Source organism: Protomyctophum parallelum, assembly GCF_964188405.1.
Source record: "Protomyctophum parallelum genome assembly, chromosome: 10".
Taxonomy (NCBI): Eukaryota; Metazoa; Chordata; class Actinopteri; order Myctophiformes; family Myctophidae; genus Protomyctophum; species Protomyctophum parallelum.
Genome location: NC_139704.1, coordinates 43,261,615 through 43,289,114, shown reverse-complemented (window position 1 = coordinate 43,289,114; position 27,500 = coordinate 43,261,615). Strand labels below are relative to the sequence as shown.

The 27,500-nt window shown below is 41.9% G+C and overlaps 1 protein-coding gene across 1 annotated transcript in view; it reads left to right on the top strand.

Moving 5' to 3' along the window:
* Nucleotides 1-27,046, top strand: part of oprm1 (opioid receptor, mu 1) — a gene marked incomplete at its 3' end in the record, with an annotated part of 43,589 nt that extends 16,543 nt beyond the window's left edge. Inside the window, exons 2-6 of the mRNA XM_083775047.1 lie at nucleotides 11,263-11,621; nucleotides 15,184-15,356; nucleotides 17,661-17,839; nucleotides 26,291-26,471; nucleotides 26,942-27,046. Of these exons, the coding sequence (XP_083631173.1) occupies nucleotides 11,263-11,621; nucleotides 15,184-15,356; nucleotides 17,661-17,839; nucleotides 26,291-26,471; nucleotides 26,942-27,046 (997 nt within the window). The remainder of the gene's footprint in view (nucleotides 1-11,262; nucleotides 11,622-15,183; nucleotides 15,357-17,660; nucleotides 17,840-26,290; nucleotides 26,472-26,941) is intronic.
* Nucleotides 27,047-27,500: the final 454 nt, after the last annotated feature.

Below are 27,500 nucleotides of genomic sequence, written 5' to 3'. Positions count from 1 at the left end.
ACTTTTCCTGTGTGTTTTTGTATCTCTGTATGTCAGTGACAGGCAGAGAACGGGTTGTCAAGCTGAAGACATGTGGCTTTAGTGGAGCGATTCCTGACTGCCTGTGTGTGTGTGTGTGTGTGTGTGTGTGTGTGTGTGTGTGTGTGTGTGTGTGTGTGTGTGTGCGTGTGAGAGTGTGCGTGCGTGTGTCCGTGCGTGCATGCATGCGTGCGTGCTAGAAGCACCACAGAAAAAGTTAAACCTAGACACACAGAAGTAAATTTTTATTGCACTTGTCCAAAAGATTTTAATAGTTGTCTTGGACAACAGCACAAGTTTGCCAACTGGTAGCAAGGTTGTAAGGAGAGATACCGATGAAGACAGATAAACGAGCTGTAGGTGTAGAGCTGTACAGCTCACCCAGATGCGTCCCCTAAGGAGTTTATCGATCGCTTGATCAACGCACGCACGCACGCACACATACACACACACACACACACACACACACACACACACACACACACACACACACACACATACACACATGACTCACTTCTCTACAACAACAAAAAACACACTTCACAAAAATGTTCAGGAGCAAATAGCAATTTTATGATCCATCCAGAGTTTCTCTGAAAACGCTAATGACCCAAAGGGGACAAAGCTATACTTAATGAAGTGGCCTGTTCATGCATCAGAGTGCTTTTTGATGAGGGACAATATTGGTCATTTATCTCCATCAGTCTGCGTGTGCATGCAGTGTCTCTCCATCCAATGTTTCTTACAAAGGCCCTGCCTTTGATGGTAATGCATTATGGCGAGCTCAACTATTTGGCAGCCGATGTCCTTTTGTTCAGTTTCCCTTTCTGTCTGCAGAGAGAGGAGATTCACATCCATTTAGCAGATGGAAATTGTGAATGTGTGTTTTGGAAAAGGTCCTGTCTGTCTGTCTGTCTGTCTGTCTGACTGGAGTTTTTGTGTTCCACCTTTTTTATCTTCCACATCAAGATGGAGTGAATTGTAAAGCCTCTCTCTGCTTACCTTTTGATGTGGGAACTCGTTAGCGATGCTGGACGAAGTACTCAACCCCAGTACTTGAGTAAAAGTACAGATGCTAATGGTCAAATTCACTCCACTACAAGTAAATGTAGCTCAGTCAAAATGTTACTCGAGTAAAAGTGCAAAAGCAATTGCTTTTAAATATACTTGATTATTCTAAATACATGCTTTTGAAAATACTTAAGTGCAAGTACAAGTTTTCTTTTATTCTGTATTTTCAATGCATTATACTGTAATGTTTTCACAATTAATATATAGAACCTTGTAAGTCTCTGAAACCACCTGCCATGAATGCACTGGTGTGCGTGCTTGTAGGACTACGCTATACTGTACAAAGCCTGTAGAAACTCATATAGAAATTAATCCGATTGATTGATTGAATACTTAATTTGTCACAAATGTAAACAGCACATGGTACAGATACATTAAGGCTAAAAGGGTACTGTACAACAATGTCCTGGGGACCTTTCCATGATTGTGGTCCTCAAAAAGGATCATCAAAAAAGGCAGCCATTAATTAAGCAATAAGCCACGAGAGGTCTCAGCTTACCGGGTATTTTACAATGGAAGACCCGAAGCGCAGCCGAGGGTCTTCTACCCTCTTCTGTGCCCGGTAAGCTGGGGCCTCAAGTGTGGCAATAATACAATAAAAAATAAATAATAATCTGAACTGTGGACTGAACTAGTTCATAAAATAAATGAACTTTCCCAACACTGTCTGGGGATAGAAAGCCTACTTTCAAGGTGATGCAGTGTTTAAACCACAAGTAGTTGAACCCTGTGTCACTGGGCAGAAGGTAGATAAAACATTTCTAGTGTGTGTGTGTGTGTGTGTGTGTGTGTGTGTGTGTGTGTGTGTGTGTGTGTGTGTGTGTGTGTGTGTGCGCGCACGTGTGTGTGGAACGTATCAAACTTCACCCCAACTGTAACCCAACCTTTATCCACACTTTGTTGTTCTGACTTTCAAACTTGTTGCTTTACTTTAAAAACAGCTCATGTAAGTGAACGAGCAGACCTCCCTGTACCAATTAAATGTCTACTGATGTCGTGTTCTTCATCCTTGTAATCTGCTAAGCAGATTGTTCTGTTCCATCGGAAAGAGGAAACAGTGAAGCGGCGCCGCCAGTGCAACCTGCCGCCCGCCAGTACCTGCAGCCGCAGCCGTAACCTGCAGCCGCAGCCGTAACCTGCAGCCGCGCTTGCGTAAAACATGGATATCTCTCACTCCCGGATCAAATGGAATCAAGCCCAAGTCAGTCCGGCACACAGCGCTCCCAGAGCCTATAAGGGATGTGCTACAGTGTGGACGGAACGGAACCGTACGCAGCTAGGTGGCTGCAGCGACAATTCGTCCATCCCACGGGGAGTTCCGTATTTACTATTTACACTGCGTGTACCCCCGCGGACACGTGCAGAGCTAACGCACAACATGCAGCCGGGTTCCATTGATTATAGTGATTAAAGCGTAGCCAATTCCGTCCCCAGTGTAGCCCGGCTGTAATCAATCGGCTGTAAGCCTGATTGTTGATTGATTCGAACTGTTCCTGAATACGATTGCCTGGTCCCCGTTAGAAATCACACAATGGCCTTGATTACTTTGCACCCACTGGTGTAATGGTGCACGCCATTTTAATAACGTCACGACTCACGCACATGCGCGTGCACCCACACGCACCTGCCTGCATGTGTGCTCAGAACAGCTGATAGCCTAACCTAGTAGTGTTTATAGTTTAAAGTAGACTTAAAATAATCAGACAATTTCTTTACTGCAGTAGCGAAAATAAAAAGATTGCTTTAGACATCAGAAGCAGTATAGGCTACTGTCTGGAGCCATACTGCTGTGCTGCTTACTATGTATGAGAACATAATGCAAAGTACTGACATTTGATTTGGGTACTTGTACTTCACATGTTAATCTAGGGGGTGGCGCGCTCACCACCAGTAAACCTGTTATGCAAGTAACCATGGATACTTGGTGCGTCTTGGAAAGTCTGGTGACGCGAGGTTAGGTCAGGTGCGTCTTCTCTTGAATGGGGGACGTGTTCTAGCATGCACACGCGTGTACCGTTCCGTGTACCGTTCCATCGGATCGATCGGTGCACGGTGCGAGTCAGTCCAACGCTCCTATGCCTATAATACTGCAGCAGTCAATGAAACGCTTCCATCTTTGACGAACTGTGGCCAAATGCATTTTAGAGAAGAAGGGGGATAAAAATTAAAACAGCCAGCCTAAATGTATACTCACAGCCTTCCTAGAAATGTAGTGTAGTAAAAAGTATGTACTTGAGTAAAATTACAGATACTCCAGTCAAAATCTGTGCTTAAGTACAGTACTCAAGTAAATGTACTCTGTTACGGCCCACCACTGCTTGTCAGTGGTAAGGTTTGCACTTGCAAGCTTCAAGGTGATAACATACGCACTGGGAAAGCTAATCTGGGAAAGCTGAACATGTCATTATAGGCAACATTCTGTGAAAACATTCAGTGAAAACGGCAGACAACTTCTAATTCCCACAACGTTTCAGGAAAATCTGGCTATGCATTCTTGATTTTGACCTTGATTTTGAACATCATCATTCGCAGCAGGTTACATGACAATCTGACAATCCATTCTCTAGTTATTGTGCTGCCACGTATTCCTGAAGGCAGGCACGGTAATTAATTTTTTTAAATATGAAACAATATGTTATAATAGAAAGTAGAGAAATAAGAGTCACATTTAAACCAAAGAAAAGTAAGCTATTATTTAAATTGGCCTATAAAAGGCCTATAATTGCTGCAAATCATTCCATGAGATATTTACAGCCCCTTGTTTCTACTAATCTTTGACAATTAGATAGAGAGACATATGTTATGGGGTTTTTGTCTGGGCTGACACTGGCATCTGGTGCCAGCCAGGATGAGACAAACACTGACTCCTGCTGCTAATGTCCTCATGGTCATGTGGACTGAGAGGCAGGGGAACTGTTTGGTCAACAGGCATAAATACACCCACGCAGGCGTGCAAACAGATGCAATATTTTACCTACTTTGTGTGTCGACCGTGATACATGTGCACCCAGAGGTGGGCAGATATGGCAATTTATCGGTACAGAGAAAATACCCGCCAGTGCTGGCCTTTTGTGTGGGTTCTTGTAGCAAATCCCGTCAGATGTGATCGCAAACATATTTTGAGTTATGTCCATTGTGCAGGGAAAGGATTGTTTCCTTATCTTAACATTACACATATATTCTCAATATTGAAAGTTGGTTCTGAGAAAATTGGTCCTAGAGTTTAAGATACGATAAAATAATCACACTGAGTATTATACTTTCCACCTTGCTTGATAGAAGGACTGAAGGAAAACAAAGACTAAATGCATTTTTGTTGCGCTATTGACACACCTCTTGGCTTGGCTTGTTGGCTTTTGTATTTATATTGGTCAATATAAATTGACATTTAAAACACTTTCAGCGCCTCCTGCTGGCCATTTGAAATGACGGCAGGGAGCCAGCTATTTCCCCAATTTAGGCACCATTCTATTACCGCGCGATCAGAAATCACTGTTTACATCTGAACGGCGGGCGGTTTGGACTAAAACAACAAGCAACAAAGAAACGACAATGAGTGGATCCTTATGGGCGCTGTCTAGCAGCCTGGGCAGCACGGAAGGTTAGTGTTGAGCTTCGGCTGCATGGTACTAATATAACCCTTACTACACGCCATCTGACGGCTTTGGCGACCTCCGGGGTTAAATCTTAACCCGTCATCTGGCGGGTTGCGAGGCGATCTGGCGTCCATCGTGTTAAAAAGAATATGAGTTTCAGTGACTTGACATTTCAGAGGAACAATATTACGCATTACCCACGTGATGGTGCACAAGTAAAATGTTTTGTCATGCTTCAAATTTAATGTGTCACCACACATTAAATTTGCTTTATGGGCGCCGCTAGAAGACTCATTATTCAATTAATGATGCTGGAACATTAAAAGAGCACAGCATTTCCGCACAGTGAAATCTAAATGGATTTTTGTCATACTAAACCTCTATGAATAAAATTGATTCACAATGTTCAATGTGAATTCTTCATTTTCTTTTAGCCAGTGTCAGCTGTTTTCAAACATTTTGTGTCCAAGGGCCAAAGCACACCAAAAAGCAAGTGCCAATCTCAACTCAACGGCACAACTGTATTTATTTATATTCCAATTATTATTCAACAGTATCTGTCTTTGAAATTGAGTCTAGTCAAAGGCATACGTATCCCAAAATATTATTTAACCAGAGCCTATTATATATATATTGTACTATATTGTATTGACTCTCTTAACATTGGCTTTTGTCAAGGAATGACAAACTTGAAGGATATGTTTTAATCCTTGTGTTTTGTATTGTTACTAACCCTTGTGTGGTTGTGCCCAAGTACCAGCAGGGTTGGGAGGGTTACTTTTAAAAAGGAATCCCCTACAGTTACAAGTTACTTGCTAAAAAATGTAGTCAGTAACGTAATCCCGATTACTCCATTTAAAAAGTAAGTAAGTAAGTTACTTTCAGTTACTTTTGGATTTGGAGTAAAACTCAATTTAATTAGATAATACAAGTTTTACCATTGATAGACAAGAATGTTGAGCCTATGAAATTAAGATAAGGACAACTGAAATATGGTTAAGGTCATTTCATTGTTAAGAATTTGACCTCTCTGAACAGTAGTTCAACATTACTGTAGAGTCATTGTGTCAACTTATAACAGATCATAAGAAAAATGCATCTTGACCTACAGAACCATTTTGATTGTTTGATTGACAACAACCAACAACTTTGACAACCAACAACTTTGACAACCAACAACTCCATCCATGTGTGGTCAAAGTGGCAAATAAAAACTCTTTTTGACATTCCTGGCTGACACTAATTTAGATAGACATGGCATGAGTTTAAAACATTGACTAGACAGTAAAGACTAATTTATATAGTTTACAAATAACTCAGCCCTATACAATTATATTTATACCCCGTAGGCTACTCTTTAAATAAAAAGCCTCATTGTATTTGACCTAAAAGAGAAGACTGCGCTACCCATTATTTATCCCCAATCCAATATATCATAATGCTCTCCTATCTAGTATCTCTGCAGTGTTGCCTGGTCTGATTATTATAAGCCACATTGGGCTTATTTTTCTGAAGTTGCTTGTAAATAATGGTAGAACGGTTGTGAGCTTGTAGATCGTCTATTTTCAAATAGCCAACATATATAAATATGCACATTGTTTAATGGACGATATATATAGCTTTGAAGTGCTCGTGTGGCCTTTTATAGTCGCTTCTTTTGGGCTTGTTTTCATAGACCTGTTGCTTATTTCTCTCGCAAATTGGCAACACCGCCCTGACGCAGCAGCAGCCTCCACTGTGAGGATTTTACACAGAGTCAGAGAGGTGCGCGCTGCGCTCAACTCCAATCCATTCCGTTTGGTGTTATAATAATTTATAACTTGTTTGTAAAATTAATGAGGGGAAGGGGAGAATGTAATCCTCATGTAACCCCCGTTACAACACCCCCGTTACTGTAATCCAGATTACACAACGGATTACATGTAATCCGTTACTTCCCAACCCTGAGTACCAGGTACTACCAAGTAAATACATTTCAGTGTGGCCTTGAACACGAACATCGACAATGGCCCAGTGCACATACTGTACAAACTATATGTTCTTGTACACAATTGCACGTGCATTCCATAACGATCCTCCCAGCATGGGAAGTAACCCGAGTACCCTTGAAAGGCCTGCGTTTCGGCAGCTGCAGCTCCATAGCTCAACTGCTCCGCCTATTCGCACAAAGAGATACCTGTCATGAATCATGCTGCAATACACATACACAGTCAAGCCCATCGCTGATCGAGGATCCATTGGATAGCTGACTTTGCTTATATGTTTGCTTCATTACATGCTGGGAAATCAATCACAGACCGAACCGTAGCAAAGTGTTGAGTAAAAGCTCTCAACAGCCCTGTTGACCCCGCTTGTGTTGAAATGATAGTGGCAGGCATATCGATCCAACAGGCTCCGACTATTTATTGATGCACTTGACAAGTCCTGTCTGGGAAGTCCTGTCTACAAACCCATCGGCTTAGTTTTTATTGCGGTTCTGGTGCAGCAGCCAAAATATTTAACCCAACGAGAAAAATACTATGATGGGACAACATCATAAAAACAAAAAACAAAAAAACGTTGACCAACATTTAACGGAGCAGGCAATGCACATGTTTTAGGTACAGCTGTATAGATCCCTGGGACCACAGTGACTGTACGATCTGCAGTGGTTCTCCTCAACCTGTGTGTCGGGACTCCCAGGGTTGTCCCCACATGACAGTGTGTGCCCGACCGGGCACACACTGGTCTGATGAACCCATTCTGACCTGAGATCAGATTCTAAAAATGTCAGTCGCTCTTCGATTTTTCAAAAATAGCAGACCTACAAGCTCGTATCGCGCCACTCGGTGGCGCGATATGAGCTTGTAGATCTGCTATTTTTAAATAGCTAAAGCATAACATGATGCTGACACCAAAATGGGTGCCCGGTCAGAATGGGTTAAAGGAGTAGTTCACCCAAAAATGACTTATTTTCTATCAATTACACAGCCCATGAAGCCTTGAATTCAGAGAGATTGTTATTGTCGCATCCCTAAGCCAATCATTTGATGACCTATCTGTCATATAGGAGTCTCAGGAGACTCCGCCGGTCATCAAGTTATTGGCTTAGAAATGCAACAAAAATCTCTATGAATTAAAAGCTTCATGGGGTGTGTAATTGTTCAAATATGATTAGTGCTCAAATAATCATAATTGTTCAAATACGATTATTAGTGGTTCTCATCCTGAAAAGGCTGAAAAGGTTGCACTGCTGTCTAGAAGTCGCTACTTTAGCACTGATATAAATATATCAGTGCTAAATGTATGGAGATTGGGCAACTACATGGCATATTTAATGCCTATTGCAAATTCCTGACATTTAAATTATTTACAATAGTTAGGTGTTTCACCTGGACCCTCCGCACCCTGCAGAACAGGCCCCCGGAGGCAGGAAGTTGTCCTCTGCCCTGTTCCACCTGTATTCCCTCAGCCAATGATCTTTTGCAATCAGTCAAAATTAACAGTCAATTGTGTTTGAAGGCATTTATGTGGTGTCTCATTTTCCAATGCACTGCAGAGACAGGGATGTGAGGCAGTGACATGATACTTACACTTGATCTGTATGACTAATAAATAGCCTTTGCACACACCCCTGGCCCCGTAGTTACATCATCCCTGATGTCAGTAACTCTCTGTGACTGTGCATTTCATTACTGTACACCGCTAGTAAAGATGGAGAGCATTTTAATGTGACAGGCAGCTAGAACTGTGTTTCACTTGCTGCTGAATATTATGCTGTGTGTCATTGTGCTTAGCCTTAGGGGACACTGTCCAGTGCATGCATATTGTACCATTTTGCATTTGTGTTGCTTGTGACACCTTTCCATATTTCTGCTTAGTATGCTGGCCAATATTCATTCCTCTCTTAGGTATCGCCCCAGCCACACAGTCACTGATGTTTCTGCACTTTAGAAATGTCACACATTTGCATAGAAATATTATTTATTGTGGGGTTAAAGTCATGCAGATTATGGTTTTAAGACCTTTTGCCACGATTACTGAATTTCCAAAGAGGTTCTGTTAAGTGATTTGCACATATTAAAACGACCAATCCTCCGTGACCATTTCCTATCTTCATTTGAATAAATCTCCATAAAGAGATTGTGGAAATTGTGGAAATTAACAAATCATTTTATTGCTGATGAAATCATATTTGATATAAATGATTTGGGTGCCCGAATAATGCAATTTGATTCTGTAGTATTGGATTTGAATGTCTCTCTCTCTCTCTCTCTCTCTGTCTCTCTATTTAATTGTCTCCTCCTTCGGGAGTGCACATGATGATGAGTTTGGAAAAATAAATGTCTTGTCACAAAACTCTCTGGCATAATTTCCTGTTATTATTAAATCTGGTCTCCTCATTACAGAGAGATGAGTACGCAGAGAAATTAGAAGGCATCCAAAGCCCCCAGGTGCGAGTAACCACTAATGCATTGGCAGCAAGCCATGTAAACAATGCATATTGAAACCGCACAAAGATCCATTAGTGGGCATTAATTTGCATTCACCAAGCTTCACTGATCCAGGAAAGATAAAGAAAAGATGCTTTGGAGGCAGATGGAGCTATCTCTATTCTTGAGAACTGATTATTCACAGAAGGAGAGGGGTAATGTTTTATTCTCACAGATGGCCCATTACCTTGCTGTCTGGTTTTTACCTCTCTTTCTCTGGTTGAGTAGTTTATGGTCCAAAAGCCACGAGAGATTTTTATTTGATGTTTGCTTAGTGATATTTAATGGGGCAATGTTCCTTCCTTCTGGGAATTATGTAATGAGGAGATCCATACAAGATCCACTTGTTTCATGATGTATTTGTTAAGTCTGGGCTGTCCGGCCACCAACATTTCTCAAAATACATATTTTCTAATGACAGGTGTGTTGTCATTGTCCATCTGATATAGCAGCAATCTTCTGCCATATTAGCTGAAACGCACAACCATCACCCAAAGTGACACTCCACTCAGAAAGGCTAGTAGTGCCACATCTTCAATTACAAAAATGGTCGGTCATCAATGGTCGATCATCATTTCTCAAATGAGAAACTATCACCTTCGCAAGCCCATGTTACAGTAATGACAGTGTCATTCATTATCCCTTGGGCGGGGGGGTGTTGTAAACCACCACAAGGTACGGTACTGCTCTGTTATCTTTCTTAAGCGCATTGCGTTTTGGCGATGGCGTCCCGTCAGTCCCTGAGCAAATAGACCCGGCGACAGCAAACATATTAAGCTCTCAATGTTGAAGTTAATTGGAATTTAATTAACTAAGGATTTGGGCTTATGGAGGAGAGAGCAAAAACAAACATAACAGTGAACTGCATTAGCATTACAATGGCAGTTGGGCTTTAATCATACAAAGGCGCTTAGGAGAGTTGTCAGGATGTCATAGGGGTTGTAATGGATTTAGGAGAGTTGTCAGGATGTCATAGGGGTTGAAATGGATTTCCGCCACCTGACCTTGGGTATGCACGCTATTACATGACTTGACGTACTAATATAAGGGGACATTTGCTACTGCCATGGCCTGTAGCAGTACATCATCGCTGCCATGGTCTGTAGCAGTACTGCCATGGTCTGTAGCAAATCTCCATGGAGGCAGAATATCAGTCAAGTCAAAAGCTTTTATGCATAAGGAGTGTTTATATTTCAATTCCACCTTCAACTTAAAGTGGGAGGGTGAGAGGTGAATTTGAACTCACAAAACTAACGTAAAGCTTCCTTGGTAGTATACTATTAGTTCATAGCCACAAACTCACTCATTTCACAATTGTTTTTGTAGTGTCTAATGTCTCTAATTCTGGGCTCTTTAACTGTGCAAAACCCTCCTCACATTCAATGTCATGAAAAGCCAGAGGTTACAGAAAAATCGAAAAAAGGCGAACTGTGCGGTGGAACTATACTTTTATTGTTATACGGTAGTTACTAGTTACTGTGTGTTATAGTTACATAGTTACTGGTGCCTTGGAGTGCCTTGGAGCCAAGCACAGTTGTTGACTTAAGCAGCTGCAGGAGTCCTACTCAGACAGGGGTCAAAGGTGCTACTCAGACATACACACAACATACACGCTGTCATTGGAGACGGTGCGCACCGCTCAAAAACGGACAGAGTGGTGCCAGGGTTTAAGTGGTTAAATAGAAATGGACAGTCCCTTACTGTATAATATATTTTTATATTAGTGAAGCTGAGAGGGAGACACTACTAGAGGAAGACTCTTTTATGATCTATTCCTTTTGACAGGGGCCAAGTAAGTCAAGCAGTGTTTTCCATTTCATCTCTTTTTCCGAGTAGCAAAATAACAGGTTGTGTGGTAAAAATAACAAATACAAAAAAATATCTTCAGCCCTTTCATTTTATATGGTAGCGGTTGGTGTTTTTGATTCATTTTGAGAATAGTGAATAAACCTTTCCCTCTCTCCCTCTTTTTGTCCCGAGCCCTCTCTCTCTCTCTATCTCTCTCTCTCTCTCTCTCCTTTTCTGTCCCTCCATCGTTCTCTCTCTTTCTCCCTTTGTTTCCCCACCACATAATTCCCTCTCCTTCTATCCTATATCCCTTCCAGGTACACCAAGATGAAGACGGCAACCAACATTTACATCTTCAACCTGGCGCTGGCCGACGCGCTGGCCACCAGCACGTTGCCCTTCCAGAGCGTCAACTACCTGATGGGCACATGGCCGTTCGGCGACGCCCTGTGCAAGATGGTGCTGTCCATCGACTACTACAACATGTTCACCTCTATCTTCACGCTCACCACCATGAGCGTGGACCGCTACGTGGCCGTCTGCCACCCCGTCAAGGCGCTGGACTTCCGGACACCGCGCAACGCCAAGATCGTCAACGTCTGCAACTGGATCCTCTCCTCTGCCATCGGCCTGCCCGTCATGTTCATGGCCGCCACCTCTCAAAACTACCACCCGGGTGAGAATTGTACTATTGCACACATTGCACTACTAGCACCAGAAATATACTGCAAAGAGCAAAAGACGGGAATGTTTCAGCATTGACATGAATTAATAAATCATCATAACGTACTGTACACACTGTGAATTACTTTATAATATTTCCAAATTCTATAAAATGGTCTCTACTCTCTATGCACACACGCCATTTTGGAAAGAACTTGGGCCCCTTCCTTACTTTCTTCACGTGTTACCGATGATACTAATGAAGGCTCTGTTTCATTCTGGTTAAACAGAGTCAGGGTGCTGATATTGTGCATGTTGGGTCACTGGAAACACTCTGCTACAACAAAGTGTCCTTGAGTGCGTTCCAAATGGCCCCGTACAGGTGTGTAACTCTGAGAGTGTACAAATGGAACCAAATGGATCCATACAGGTCCATTTGGTTCTATTTGTACACTCAGTTATTCTGTGTGCATTCCCACAAATTATAGACGGGGGAGAGCTCAGGGGACACAATTGGCTGCTTCTTATGTGGACCTGTACAATAGCGGCGTCCCAGATCGCATTTCCAGATAGTGGGGAAACGTTTCTAATAGTGTCTTGCGGGACATTGAGTGTGACAGGGTCACCCTAGCTGTCTGAACCAATGCACAGGATTATAAATTCTGGCAGTGTCAGCCAAGCTGTCACTGACACATACGTGTTCAAAATAATGGTAAGGTCAATGTTTTGTTTAACAGAAACTGCAACCTTTTACCAGAAACATTACTGTATCACTTTTACAGGTTTTCTGGGGTAAAACACAGGTAATCAGTCATTAAACACTGGCTGGAGAGATGTTGTCCTCAAGCCAATTCCGGATACAAATCTTCCTCCTAAAACATTGCCCTGGCTTAAGTCAGGTTAAGTAGGTCATAATCTCTTGGCAAAGCGGCATTAGATCGAATTCAACTTACACTGTCTGACAAGATGGGTGATCAAGAACATTGTGGACAAAATTGCACAGTCTGCGTGTATGCTTTATTTATTCTTAGTTGCGTGCCAGTTTTGCACGCCAAAAATTGTAGATCTACAAGCTCCCCGCACATTGCACTGACACGCAACTAACTCTAAATCAGGCTCTGCTCTTTCTGTCTGTTGTGGAAGTGGAAAAGTAATGTAGGTAGTAAGAAATAAGAAACACACCTGCTCTAAAACAAGAAACTATCTATTGATTCCAAGGAAGAGAAGTGTGACTTTGCTCACAAAATACAGAGCAATGCATTCACATAAAGATGGTGTACCAGATTTCCACTCTGGAAGGTGGTTTCACTTTGTTGCGTTTTCACCTCCTGAAAACACCTTTCTCGTCTAAAGGGACACCAGCAAACGATACTTTATTTTGCCGTTTTCTATGAACACCATTCTCGTGTGAAGACCACCTGAGTCAGCACCTTCCTCTAGTACCACAGCATGCGACTGACAAATAACCGAATTACCATAATCACCCGATTATGTAACAGTCCTGATAATGAAGGTACACTATCAGGAGTGAACATCTGTTCAATCCTGCTTTCAAAGAGATGAATATCTGCAGAGCTATGCATTGCATTAGGAGTAGGCTACACTCCCCAGCATAGTTAGTTAGTTTATTTATCTCAGTCATGTTTAAACAATGCAGTTGAACATACAGAATGAGGGATACAAAGTTACAGTTTGACTGAAAAGGTTTGGGCTGAAGCCGAAGCTTATTATGCCCACCAGCATACTATACCTGTATCAGCACAAAAATAACCCCTTGTCGAGTACAATATTACAAATAATAATCTTTACATCTACATTAGAATCAGGCAGACAGGCACTTGCACATTGGACCAAAACTCAGCTATAAACAGTCTCTCTTTGTCATTAAATGGAAAAGCATCAACACTATAAATCTTACAAAGGTGTTATTTTCAGTATATCTTTACCACGCTACCATATTTGCTGTAAGTGTAATTGCGTTTATTTATGAGAGATGTATTTTGTCTGGATATAATTATTGTCTTGACATGAATTCATCTATTCACCCAATCACAATAACAGTAAACGGGTGCCTTACTTGAGGGATAACTCAAGTCAGTGGTATGGACCTATATATGCACTACTACACTCTGAGTTAAGTTAACCATTTTACTGTGTACCTTTTCTTTTAAAGGTCAGAGGTTAGCAATTTTTTCCATCGTCATTAAGCGCTCTGGCAACTTGCATAAGAACATTTGACAGAGTTTTTTAGAGTTAGGGTATAGGGTTTTGCCTGTGTAATTGCCTGTGAGAGCATTTTCTTTACCAACTACCTACAACCCTACGCCTGAATGACTAATCTGCAGGCCAAGAACATAAATTCACGGAAATATAGCCCTATCTGACAGGCCAATCTCTATAATTGCAGTTCTAATTGGGGCAGTGAAATTACTGAGGTGTGAGTCCTGCACTCTGAGTACACAATCGTGAGATAATATATAAGTGGCTCATGAGTCATGGCTACTGTTGCGTTGATGCCATCTATGGGCTGGGGTTATTTGGGCTACCGTCTTCAGATGAGTTGGGTTCAGTGAATTTGATCGTCGTCGTTGGGCAGTAACCTTGTTTGTTTGTCCAAAATCTTTATTTTTCAGGAAATCACTATGGAGGTTGGGGTGGATGCTTTTTTCTAGTTAAAATGATCAACTATCAATGTATCAAGTTGTAGCAACAGGGGAAAAAATGTTATTATTTCCATATATTCCATATATTTATGGACACACACAGGGAATACAATAAATGAATAAATCATACATAGGCTGTGTCCAGAACATTGTTTTTTATCTAACACCAGGTAGAGGTTTCAGGCAGGGAAGCAGAGAAGCATAGGGCGAACTGTGGCTCAAGAGGTAGAGCAGGTCGTCCAATGATCCATGGGTCGGCGGTTAGAATCCCGGCTCCTCCTGTCTACATGTCGAAGTGTCCTTGGGCAAGACACTGAACCCCAAATTGCTCCCGATGTGCTGGTTGGTACCTTGCATGGCTTCCGCCGCAATCGGTGTATTAATGGGAGAATGTAATGCACAATCTATGTAAAGCGCCTTGGATAAAGGCACTATATAAATGCACCATTTACCAAGGAGGTGCTGACAGTTGGAATGAAGGATGAAGCTTGAAAAAGGAAGGTGAAAAAACCAGCAAGCTATTTTCTCAAGCTTTTTGGACAGATATTGAGGCATTTGTTTGTGCCTGAAGAGCAGTGGTTAGGAACACCATATTGTAGTCTTGTCACCTACTCTGTTGAAATGGGAAATGATGTGACTTGTTTTGTGATGTAGTTTATATAATGACAATATACAGGCTGTTTTATAACTGTAACATTTTTGTTTATAGTTTGACCTTTTGTTACTATGCTTGTAGAAATTTGAATGGGGTTTAAAACTGTTATTAATTTTGCTGGGGACTCTCCTGGACCCCACCTTGAGATTGTGTGTGTGTGTGTGTGTGTGTGTGTGTGTGTGTGTGTGTGTGTGTGTGTGTGTGTGTGTGTGTGCGTGTGCGTGTGCGTGTGCGTGCGTGTGTTCTCTCTTACCCAGCCTCTGGTATTGACTGCACACTGATATTCCCCCATCCTTCCTGGTACTGGGAGACCCTCCTGAAGATCTGTGTGTTCATCTTTGCCTTCATCGTGCCCGTCCTCATCATCACTGTGTGCTATGGACTCATGATCCTGCGCCTGAAGAGTGTACGCATGCTGTCTGGCTCTAAGGTAGGACACTGGAGTGTTATTTAATGGAGTCATTCTCATTTCCAGATCCGGGCCCGGCTTTTTTTTATATATAACATATAACATACAGTATGTTTATTGATTTTTCTTTACAACATAGTATTTTCAAAGCAATTATTCACGTATATTTCCCCCCCCCACAACCCCATGGCAGCACAAATACTAAACAAAGACTTTGAAGAAACATCAGGAAATGTCCATAAATTAAAAAAAGAATAATAATAATAACAACAAAAAAACACATTACATACAGTTAAACAAACAAATGCACAATGTCCCATCACAGTTCCCTACCCCCACACTACAGCTGACTACTCCAATTAACCACTATACATCCAAAGCCTCTTCAATGTCACCTCGCTTAAAGGACCACTTCACCACTTTTCAACATCTCTTCATATAATTGGTCCTCACTAATGTTCATGATAAAACGCTACCATTTTTTCCTACTCAGTCTGTGTCTCATAGTTCGGACACCCGTCCACCAGTGACATCATCATTAGGCATATATTTTAAACAAGATTTGTTTTAAATTTTATTTAGATTTGTATTATCGTGAGAACAATGGCTTCAACTTTTTCATTGCAACTTTTCAGGAAAAGGAAGCCTGCCGTTTATATTAGCTTGGATTCACCATCGATGATGTCACTGGTGGACGGGTTTCTGAACTGCCCACAGCCTTCCTATGAGACACAGACTGAGTAGGAAAAAATGGTGGTATTTTATCATTAACATTAGTTAGGACCAATTATAGGAGACTATAGGAATTAAAGTGGTGAAGTGGTCCTTTAATGAAGTCCAAGAACTTCTCCCATATCTTATAGAATACAGCAGGTTTCTGCATACGTTAGTTTCTCATGTGCCAAACTGGTCGTTAAATTCCTCAGCCAAAAGCCGATCGTAGGGGCATTGACATTCTTCCAACATAGCGCAATTCAGCGTCTGGCCTGTAACAGGCAAAGGTCAGTCATTATTTTTTCTTTACAATTTAGTGTACAACGTAATTGATAAATACTGAGTATACATAATTTAGGACAAAGAGGAACTGGACCTGATGTAATCTGAGAGACATAATGGACCACAGACCTCCAGAAGGTTTTAATCTCCTCACATTCCCATAAGCAATGGAATAGTGTACCTTCTCCGGGGTTATATAAATTCTCATTATCCAATTATACTGAATTAGTCTTAATCTAGTATTGATAGTTTGTGCTTGTGCCTTGGAACATATTAAACCCCAATCAATTTCTGAGATTTCCGGGGGACAGTTTCGAATTGCAGCCGTCCGTAGGTGATCTGATCACTGATAGGCTGCCATGTTGAGTGGTCAGATGGGTGGGCTGTGTGTAGAATTTTCAGAGGCTGTTTATTTTAATGATCAATCAATTGATTGTGATCCATTTATTAATGGAACTAAGGAATTATAGGCTACTTTAAGTTCATATTTATCGGTAGCCTATCACAATGACAACTCATTTTTCAAGTATTTAAAAAAAAAGCACACAAGTGTGAACTGAGTGGTGCAATTCCCCCCCTCCCCCTCGCTCTCTCTCTCTATCTCTCTCTCTCTCATTAGAGACACAGCACTACCCCTCTCTCTGTTTCTGGCGCCCCCTACTGGTATAAATAAGTCACATACTCGTGCTCATACAGACAAACAAACAGGTACACGGACATTGCTGGTTGTAGGAGTAGGAGAAAAATATATAGCATGGCATTTTTCTTTTTACATTAATTATTTTTAATTATTTTATTAAATCTACTGGGGGGGGGGGTTCTGATTCTATATGATGCCTTTTCAGGTTCGTACAGAACACCTTATCTAGCACAAGCTGCAGGATTGATTAAATTATTTATTTCTCATCTCATAATGGAAGGGGGGAAAACCTACAAGCACATGTGGTTTCCTTGAGCAGGCGAGCACACACAGTCACTGTAATGGACGCCATTAGGGAACATTTCATTGAGCGAGAGGATGTACACAATTTGTATTCAGTGAAAGAAGGTGGATTGTCGAAGCACCAATTATTCTTACCCTCAAGACTGTTGGTAATGAGCATGCTGCTTTTAATGGGAGACTTTGAGATTTGGTGGACTTTAATGTTGTTGAATCACAACGGAAAAAACTAACAAAACAAGACATCTACAATTAATCTATTTCAATTCAATTCAATAACTATTAACTGCACGCACGCACGCATGCACGCATGCACGCGCACACACACACACACACACACACACACACACACACGTACATTTTCATCACACACACCTCTGCCATTACAGGAGAAGGACAGGAACCTGCGTCGCATCACCCGCATGGTGCTGGTGGTGGTGGCGGTCTTCATCGTCTGCTGGACACCCATTCACATCTTTGTCATCATCAAGGCCCTGGTCACCATTCCCAACTCGCAGCTGCAGACCATCACCTGGCACTTCTGCATCGCCCTGGGATACACCAACAGGTTCGTGCAGGGGAACACGTATAGTATGCGGAAACCAAATGATAATGGAAATAGACCTTCATCTGTACACACAGTCAAATCGTAACGTGTGTGTGTGCGTTCGTGCGTGTGCACGCGTTCGTGCGTGTGCACGCGTGCGTGCGTGCGCACGCGTGCATGCGTGCGTGACTCCATATGCACACATCCAAGCACAGAACGGCATGTATTCAAGCAAAGCCCCTTAGCTGTGATATTGACAATATAATTGGCCCGTCATGATGTTTTGCTTTTATTCATTGTCATTGTCATCCTTTGCAGTTTGTCTTTTTTTTAATTATAATCATGCACATACAGTGTTAAGGACATTACCTTGAAGTATATGTAATAAAGCTTTCAACTGCATCCACACAACATTGACTCAATCAATAGAATTGACTGCTTCTCCTGCTTGCAGACAGACTGTTTTATTTACCTTCAGTTCCAAACTATGTTGATTCTGATTGGGTGTTGTTAATGAGGTGAAAACGAGGCTGAACATTGAATACTTGTTTCCAGTGTGATCCTATGTATTCAATTATTCAACGTAGCATAAATAATTTACACAATAATACATTATGTACAGCGGAGAAAAAGGAAAAACAACGGCAGGGAATGACACCTCCTTTCAATGGGAATTTACACTTACCTCCCCTTTTCTTTTTTTTCTTTTGCTTTGCTTCCGCAGCCATTATTTAATGGTCCCGACAAACCTACAATTCTGTTCTACCACAGTATAGGCGAGGCATCATCTGTAGCAGCCTATAAAGATGGCATGTTTTCACCTCGATAAATAAGTAATCCATGATCACACATGCCACTTCCATTGGTTTGATGCGCTTTGTGCGTGCTCTCTCTGCTCTTACTTTACCTGATCATAATCATAATCCATAATCTGATCCCTGGTCAGCCAGTCTATCATAGCAGCTCTTCCAACAGCCTGAGCCCTGCGGGCATTTGCTGAGACAGCTGAGACATGTCCTTTATTCTGAGTCTGTTCTTTGACTCTTGTTTTATTCAGTTTTTGATTATTTTATTGATATGCTTGTGATGTGAAGCACTTTGACTATCAATGTCTGTGAAATGTGCTCTACAAATATATTTTACTTTCTACTTACACACATATGACAGCTAGGCTCTTGCAGAGCCACGTCGTCAAAAGATTTGTGGTCAGAGATAATCCACAGTTCATACGATGATTTGAGCTCTTATCACATTACAGTTGTAATGTAATATATCTCTGCTGTCTGGAAGAAAACCACCTAACTCCAAAACGTTCATTTTTCACGATATGAAAAAACATCCATCTCAAGTGGAGTTAGGAGGTTTTTGTCGAAGCGCTTTTTAATACTTTTCATTGGTTAAAAATGTTTTAATTATTTTCATTGGCTCAATATTATTTAACCAACACAGAGACGTAAAGGGTGTTCAATAGACGCCTTATCGGACGACGTCACACTGATCAGCACCAGCATGCACGCGCAGGCCGCCAGCAGAACCCCTCTCATAAGATGCAATGGAAAAGTTCTAACTGCACTCACGTCTAAAAATGCCCCATCAAACTTTCAGATGCTGTTTTTCTGATTTTTATTGTGATCTCTCACTCTTGAAATATATAATCCATTGGTTTCTGTTGTGTGTGAACAATAATAGTAATTCAAAGCAGTTGTCCTCAAAACCACACCTACCGGTACATTCACTGTCATAAGAACGGGAGGTGTGCTCATGATCACGGCAGCAGAGCCTGTTTGTGCATGGCTGCACGCGCACCTGCAGCCCATTAAGTATAATTTATGCTTTGTGCACACAGACCTCTACACTCACAACAGTCGCATCCGCGATGTGAGCTTGTATATCAGCTGTGCACTGTTGCGCAATGAAGTATAACTTGTCTCCTAGGGTGCACCTCACTAGCCAACACACAGGAGGAGGATTAATGAACTGAAACCAGCACTCCCCAAAACAACAAGTTTAGAGATCTGTTGGGAATTGATTACATGAAACAGTCACCCGTGTGACCAGTCTCAATGTTTGTAAACAAATAATTGGTCTATAGCACTGATTTATGAAGAAAGAAAATCCAAAACCTCAAAAATGGTTAGGTGGTTTCCTCCGGACATAAATTAATTATTATCACCATACTAAAAATGTGGATGTTGTTTTAGTTTTTGCCTAAAATTGGGCCACAAACAGGCAGACTGATTCTAGAATAGTCCCTGTTGTCAGAGTACTCGGACGAGTGTCGGAGGCCAATCAATGACATCAGTCATCTATGACTGAAAGACTGATCTGATCTGATGAGTTGAGTGTTTCAATCAATCCACAAAGCCGATTGAGACAGTTTCCTGGATGTTACACTCACACAATTTAATCAGAGGGAGATTCTCTGTGCCGATTGCAATGCAACCTTTTATTATACAGTATATAATTACACTAGATGCTGATTCCTTGCTCTCAGGAACAGCTCAACTGATTTTGTCCTCATCGTGATGGAATCAATGTCACCCTACTTTGTATAATTCCTCCTCTTTATCAGTCTTTTGCATTTCCACTTTGTTTACAATATCCACCATTGTTGATTTTCCACGCTGGCATGGAATGGAAACAAGCCTGGTTTTATCTAGCATCAGCACATTATAATGACTCAAATATTAAATAATCTGCATATCAGCACTATGCTTCATGGTAAATAACGTTATAATAGCGTTAATGAGCATGATAATTCCAGGATGGAAGTGGCTGACAGCAGAGGTCTGGAACAAGACCCTGTGGCAATTAATTCCAAACGAGTGAATTTTATATCTCACTCAGTGTCATAAACCCCAAATTGTGTTTATGAATAAAAGATAGAGAGATGACATGAGCACGGAACTTCATCTCATAAAGGTTTTTCCCCCTCACTGATAAACATCATCTCTGCCTTCTCCCTGACCTCTCCCCTGTCGCCACAGCAAATAGAACTGGGTCTAATCTTAACATTATTATCTTTCTGTTTTTCTTCTGTTCTTTGATAAATAAGTTGTGCAATTCAATATGCATGTATGCCTACTCCTGCACATTTCTGCAGTATATGTATACCATGATGGTGCAGTGCAGGGTAATTAATAGGGTGATTTATAGAAAAACCTCCATTAGAAAGCAGTGCCGATATTAAGCATCTGTGACCCGAGCTAATGTGACAGATTTAATATTATATTTTACATGTGCTGACTGCTGCAGTCTGCAGACAGTAGAACTCTCTCTCTCTCTCTCTCTCTCTCTCTCTCTCTCTCTCTCTCTCTCTCTCCCTCCCCCTCTCTCTGTTTCACCCTCACTCTCTCAGATATGGGAGTTTTTTGTCATTAGTCATGTTTTCAAACTCTCCTTCATGGGTGATCCGTGGAAAGTATACTGTATGTCTCTGATAGTGTATGTAGTTATGTAGCAGAATCCAGTTAAGTGAACGTTTCGTGAAGATTCTTGTAAACCATGTTTTTTCTGTTCTATGGACCCTAGAGGACACAAAAAAAACGGTTAACATTTTTTCCCCCCACCCTAACAATATTTTATCACCATGGCAATACATGGCAATGTGTAGCAATATTTCGTGTCTGTCTGTATTTCTGTCGACATCATATCTCCAAATCTGCCAGGCCGATTTACACCAAATTTGGTCCAGGAGTGTATGATGTGCTGTAGAAGACCCCCAAAAAAGATCACCACGATCGGCCCATAGGTGGCGCTATAGCAACAAATTCAAAAGGCAAATTTATGACTATTCACAAACTACTTGTCCAATTTCAATGAAAATTACTGGGTTCATGCACCAAGGGCTTCTGCACAATCCATGCAAATGTGATTATAATACACCCATAGATGGCGCTCCAGGCTCCAGTAACCCATTTAAGAAGTAAATGCATGAGCTTCAAAAATTACCAGAATGATTTTCAAGAAATTAAACAAAGGATGAAGACACTGCTTTTAAAAGTGCACAAAGCAATATTTATTTATATAATCAACAATAACTTAAAGCTTCACCATGCTTGGGTGTGTTAATCTGGTTATGAACAAGACTCATAAAGGAGAAGGTGCCATTTCTGGCTTAACCACTGATCCTCAGGGTCTGCTGAAATACTGTCTGAGTACCCCAGTACTAGCAAGACTGGCTGGTGAAACTGAGCGCCTACTTAACATAGCTGATGCCAACCCAAAGAAGCATCACCAACACTCAGCAACTAGAAATGCACGACAGGAGAAATCTGTGAAACAACTCAAGGATGTGTTGACCAGCGCAAACCCCTTCTGTCCTCCAGAAAACGATGATGAAGTTGAAAATAAGTTAGTCAACTTTGTTTCCAAACAAATAATGACAACAGCAGTGCAGAGCCATGTCTTGGACATTGGGTTACGAGGGAGCAGAGCACTTGAAACTTTTGTGAATGAGAGGGTCAGAGGGGAAAAGAACATGTGGGACAAAATGACAAAGCTGAAGTATCTGACCTGGAAAGATGGATGCAAAACTATCAAGCTCAAGGCATCATCTGAAATAGTCAGCTTGAAAGCAACAAACTCCTTGTTTGTTCGCTTGCTTCTCATTGCCAAGTCCTCAAGAGAACTGGACCTGCAGAACATTGTGGGAACACACACATTTGCTGATCACAATGCCAGCTTAATTAAGTCTGATGGTTCTCTGTTGCAGACTACAGCCAAGTCTGCCCTCATCCATGAATTGGAAGGAGTGGTTTCAGAGATGGAATCTAATGAAGAATCCATAGACATGCAGAGTAGCCCATCTGCAGAAGTGTTGACCAGTATCTTGATTGACGGCATGGCTGTCGTGCAGGAGATGGTTGTTCGGAAAGGTGAAATAAAATGTTGCAGAGATCTTGCAGAATGTTTCACTCGGAGTGTTGACATAAAGGCGCAAGGCTACACAGATCTATACTTGCTATTTGACAACTATACAGTGACAAACTCCATGAAGGACAGAACAAGACATCTCCGTACAGCAGGAAGAGCACAAGAAACAAATAGAGGATAACACACCAGTCAAAGACTTCAAGGCTTTCCTCGGAAGCAAGGAAACCAAGGCCAACCTCGTCCTCTACCTTGCACAAAAAGCTGTTGATCTTTGCAAGCTACCAATCACAACACACACACAAGGGTGTCATGTCCACAAACACAAAAATGGTGAACATCACAAGTACACAAGAAGAGGCGGATATACGTTACTGGTTATGTATGCCGCAGCAGTGAGTCGTTTAGGTAAAATGCCACATATATACTCATGTGACACTGATGTTTTGGTACTTGCCCTTCGAAGGGTACCAGACCTTCAACCAGAGAGTGCAATCATCATGGGCACAGGAGATCAAAGACGGACGATAAAACTCAGACCAATCTACACGGCCATTGGCCCCAAACGAGCAGCCGCATTGCCAGGATTCCACACGCTCACTGGTTGCGATACCACTGGTCACATCCGAGGAAAAAGTTAATCTTCCTGCTTCAAATCGTTCATGAAGACTGGTGATGATGTTCTCCATGCACTTGCTGAACTTGGTGTTGGCCCTCATCCATCCTTGGACGTGTTAGCCGGTTGTGAAAAGTTTGTGTGTCAGCTCTTCAAACCTGGGTTTGAATCAGCTGAAGTACTTCGGTGGCACATGTTTAAACAGCTCAAGGGCAATCAGGGTGTTGAAAAGATATGTCCAACAATTTACAATTTAGGCATTTAGCAGACGCTCTTAATCCAGAGCGACTTACATTTAAGCAAGAACAAAAGCATGGGAATACATCACATAAAAGCATTTATCATGAAACATGCGTAAGCTAAGAAAGTAACAGTGGAATATCTATATAATGAAACTATACATACACTATACATATAAACTATACATATTTACTACTATGCTATACATATGTACTATGGCGTGCTATGACTATATACAATACAATTATAGTGCTGTCTACATAACATGCTATAAGTCTGTGTCAAATGCTATCTAAGCCAACAGAAATGCTATCTAAGGGGTTAGGGTAAGTGCTATGGGCCATGATGGATCCAACGCAAGGGTCCATCGTCGAACACATTCTGCGAGCACATTGGCAAGCCAATGTATGGGCACAAGACATCGTTGCTGAGCCACAGGTTTTAGATCCACTTTCTTTAGGATGGAAGCAACAAGATGATGGAAGGTGTGTCCCTGTAGTCTCAAAGGTTCCACCTGCACCAGAGGCCGTTGTTGAACTCGTCAAGTGTGCATGTGTTGCCAGCAAGTGTAGCGGCCGCTGTTCTTGCAAACTTAATAACCTTCCATTCACAGAGCTCTGCAAATGTGAGACTGCTGAGGGTTCATGTGATAATCATACAAAAGATGATGCTGAGAGTGATGACGATGATACCTACAGTGATTCTTTGTACAGTTGAGCATGACACGTTCGTAAATAAACCCTTTGATTTGAAATAAAACTGTCCGTTACTGATTATTCAAGGTTTTTGTGGAAAATTGGTCAGGTAGCACCTTGTGAAATTGCATATTGAATCTGTTGTTGTAGCGCCACCTATTGGTGGATTGTGGTCAAACTTTCTGGGCTTGTGCTTCAGCCCATGGTACAACAACCTAGCCAATGTCATTGAAATTGGACAAGTAGTTTGTGAATAATCATGAATTTTCGTTTTGAATTTGGTGCTGTAGCGCCACCTATGGGCCGATCGTGGTGACATTTTTATGGGGTCTTCCAGAGCACATCATACACTCCTGGACCACATTTGGTGTAAATCGGCCTGGCAGATTTGGAGATATGATGTCGATAGAAATACAGACAGACACGAAATATTGCTACACATTGCCATGTATTGCCATGGTGATAAAATATTGTTAGGGCGGGGGAAAATTTTTTAAACCGTTTCTTTTGTGTCCTTTAGGGTCCATAGAACAGAAAAAACATGGTTTACAAGAATCTTCACGAAACGTTCACTTAATTACACAATGACATACACTATGATGTCTTGGTAGGAAGTGTAGCTCAGTCTCTACCTCGTTTTGTGTGCAGTGGGTGCACAGTCTGTCTTCTTTTGGGAGCCAGGTCTGCCTATGGCGGGCTGCCTTTCTCAATCGCAAGACTGTTCACTGAATCTATATCAAGTTAATGTTTTCCTTAGTTTTGGGTCAGTTACTGTGGTCAAGTATTCTGCTACTGTGTATTCTCTGTTTAGAGCTAAATAGCATTGCCCTGGTTTTGAGTAGATTGGTTCCATTTTCCAGTGTGTGAGATAGCTTTCTTTTTGTTTTCTTATGATTTGGTGTAGTCCCGTTTGTTTTCTGTCTGGTGGTTGTGCTTGTGTTAGTCCCAGCTAGCTAGCTGGCTGAGGGGACATATTTCCAGGGATTCACTGTGTGTGAGGGCCTTTTTGTGGAGCGTGTCCGGTTCGGTTCACTTTCCTTTAGGTGTTTATAGAATTCCAATGCTCTCTTTTGGGTTTTGATAATGACTGGGTATCGTCCTAATTCTGCTCTGCATGCGTTATTTGGTGTTTTCCGTTGGATGCGGAGAATGGATTTGCAGAATTCTGCATGCAGAGTTTCAATTTTGTGTTTTTCCGGTTCTTGATCGGCAAGTGGGCCCCAGACTTTGCAACCATAGAGGGAAATGGGTTCTATAACAGAGTCTAGTATCTTTAGCCAGATTTGTATTGGGATGTTCTTTTGATGGCATAGAAAGCTCTTCTTGCCTTGTCCCTCAGGCCATTTACAGCTTGTTTGAAGTTACCTGTGCTGCTGATGTTTAGGCCGAGATAGGTAGCTATAGTTCTTTGCATGTTCTAGTATGGTTGTATTCTCTCTCTCTCTCTCTTTCTCTCTCTCTCTCTCTCTCTCTCTCTCTCTCTCTCTCTCTCTCTCTCTCTCTCTGATGAATTGTAAAACAGTGGTGTTGCGTTATGCAATATGCATGCTGTTTCACTAGTCTGAGATTAATTTAAATAACATAGTTGTCGGAGACTGGTGTGAAAATAATATTTGGGAATTCCTTGGCCTGCAGGCAGCGGGTACAACATGAAATATGATCTAATGTAAGGTGTAGTAGTTTGTAAATGTTGCTGCTGACGCCTGACGGACACACACACACAGCCAAACACGCAGGGTTGATAATAATAATATCTGGCCTTAATTGGCTTTCAGCCTTTTAGAGATAAAAATGTGAAATTGTCCATTGGCAATATCTGAGGTGAATCCTGTTAACCATATATGAACCCTAGCATCCCTATACTGGGCATGTCATAATGACCATTATCTAATGCATCGTGTTGTTACACATTGTGAGCATGTCTCTGCTATTTGGGATTTGGTGTTTAGGGTGAAAATTGGGGACCAAATAGAGACCCCTGGGGGACCTCAGGCAACTAAGTATTTAGGTTTTAAGTGGTTAAAATGTAATTTCTTTTGTCATCCACAGTAGTCTGAACCCTGTCCTCTACGCCTTCTTGGACGAGAACTTCAAGCGTTGTTTCCGTGAGTTCTGCACGCCCACCCCCTCGGTGGTGGAGCTGCAGAACTCATCTCGCGGAGGGCAAGGGCGCAACTTGCCACAGCTGGAACATAATAGCACCCACACGGGGGACAGGACGAACCAACAGGTATTCATTCCTCCTCTTGCTCTTTGCTCTCTCACTCTATTTCTGCTTCACATGCATTGTGAAGGCCTATGTCTGGGCCTACACATAACTGAAAATGTAACAGATGTCGGTAAAGAACAGGGGTGTAACGATAAGCATATTCATATTGAACTGTTCACTATGAGGCTTTTTATTCAGCACAGTTGAGCCACACAATATGATCTTTTTTTTATCAATGCGACAGATAGCCCTCTATCGCTTTGCATCCCAAGTTCTGCCTGCATGCCCTCCCTCACAATTCTAAACAATTATATCTGAGCCCCCTTCTCTATTCCCTGTACACCCACGACTGTGTGGCTTTGTTCAACTCAAACCAAGTCACGAACAATGACAAAACTACAGGAGAGAAGTGGAGAACTTGGCACAATGGTGCCAGAACAATCTGGCTCTCAACGTTGACAAAACTAAAGAGCTGATCTTCGACTATACAGGAGGCCTTAGAGATCACTCTCCCATCCGGATCGGAGGGCGCTGCAGTAGAGAGGGTCCGAGAGTTCAAATTCCTGGGGGTGCACATCACTGAGGACCTCACCTGACAGAGCGGATGGTGAAGAAAGCACAACAGCCCGTCTTCTTTCTTTCTCTGAAAACTGAAGAAAGAGAGCGGGGGCACGCATTAGTCCAACGTGCGTGCGTGCGTGCGTGCGTGTGTAGCTTTAATACAAAACCGTCTCATCAATTGTGACGGCAACAACCCACAGTGGCACTCAGCGTGCTACAGGCTGACACAATGGTAGTGCATACCAATTGCCCTACTATTGCACCCACCCTGTTGGTGCTTCAGTCACTTAATGCACTGAAAATCTTTACTTCACTTCACTTAATTCATTTCGATTACAGTTTGAAAATCCCGAGTCACAGTGCAGGTTACTGTCTCGCTCTAGCGACTGTGCACTGCAGAGACACACCAACAATCACAAAAACCCCAAGAAACTTTATTAGAATGAGCTCATGCGTATTTTCAATGCAGCACTGTAAGTCTCTCTTTCT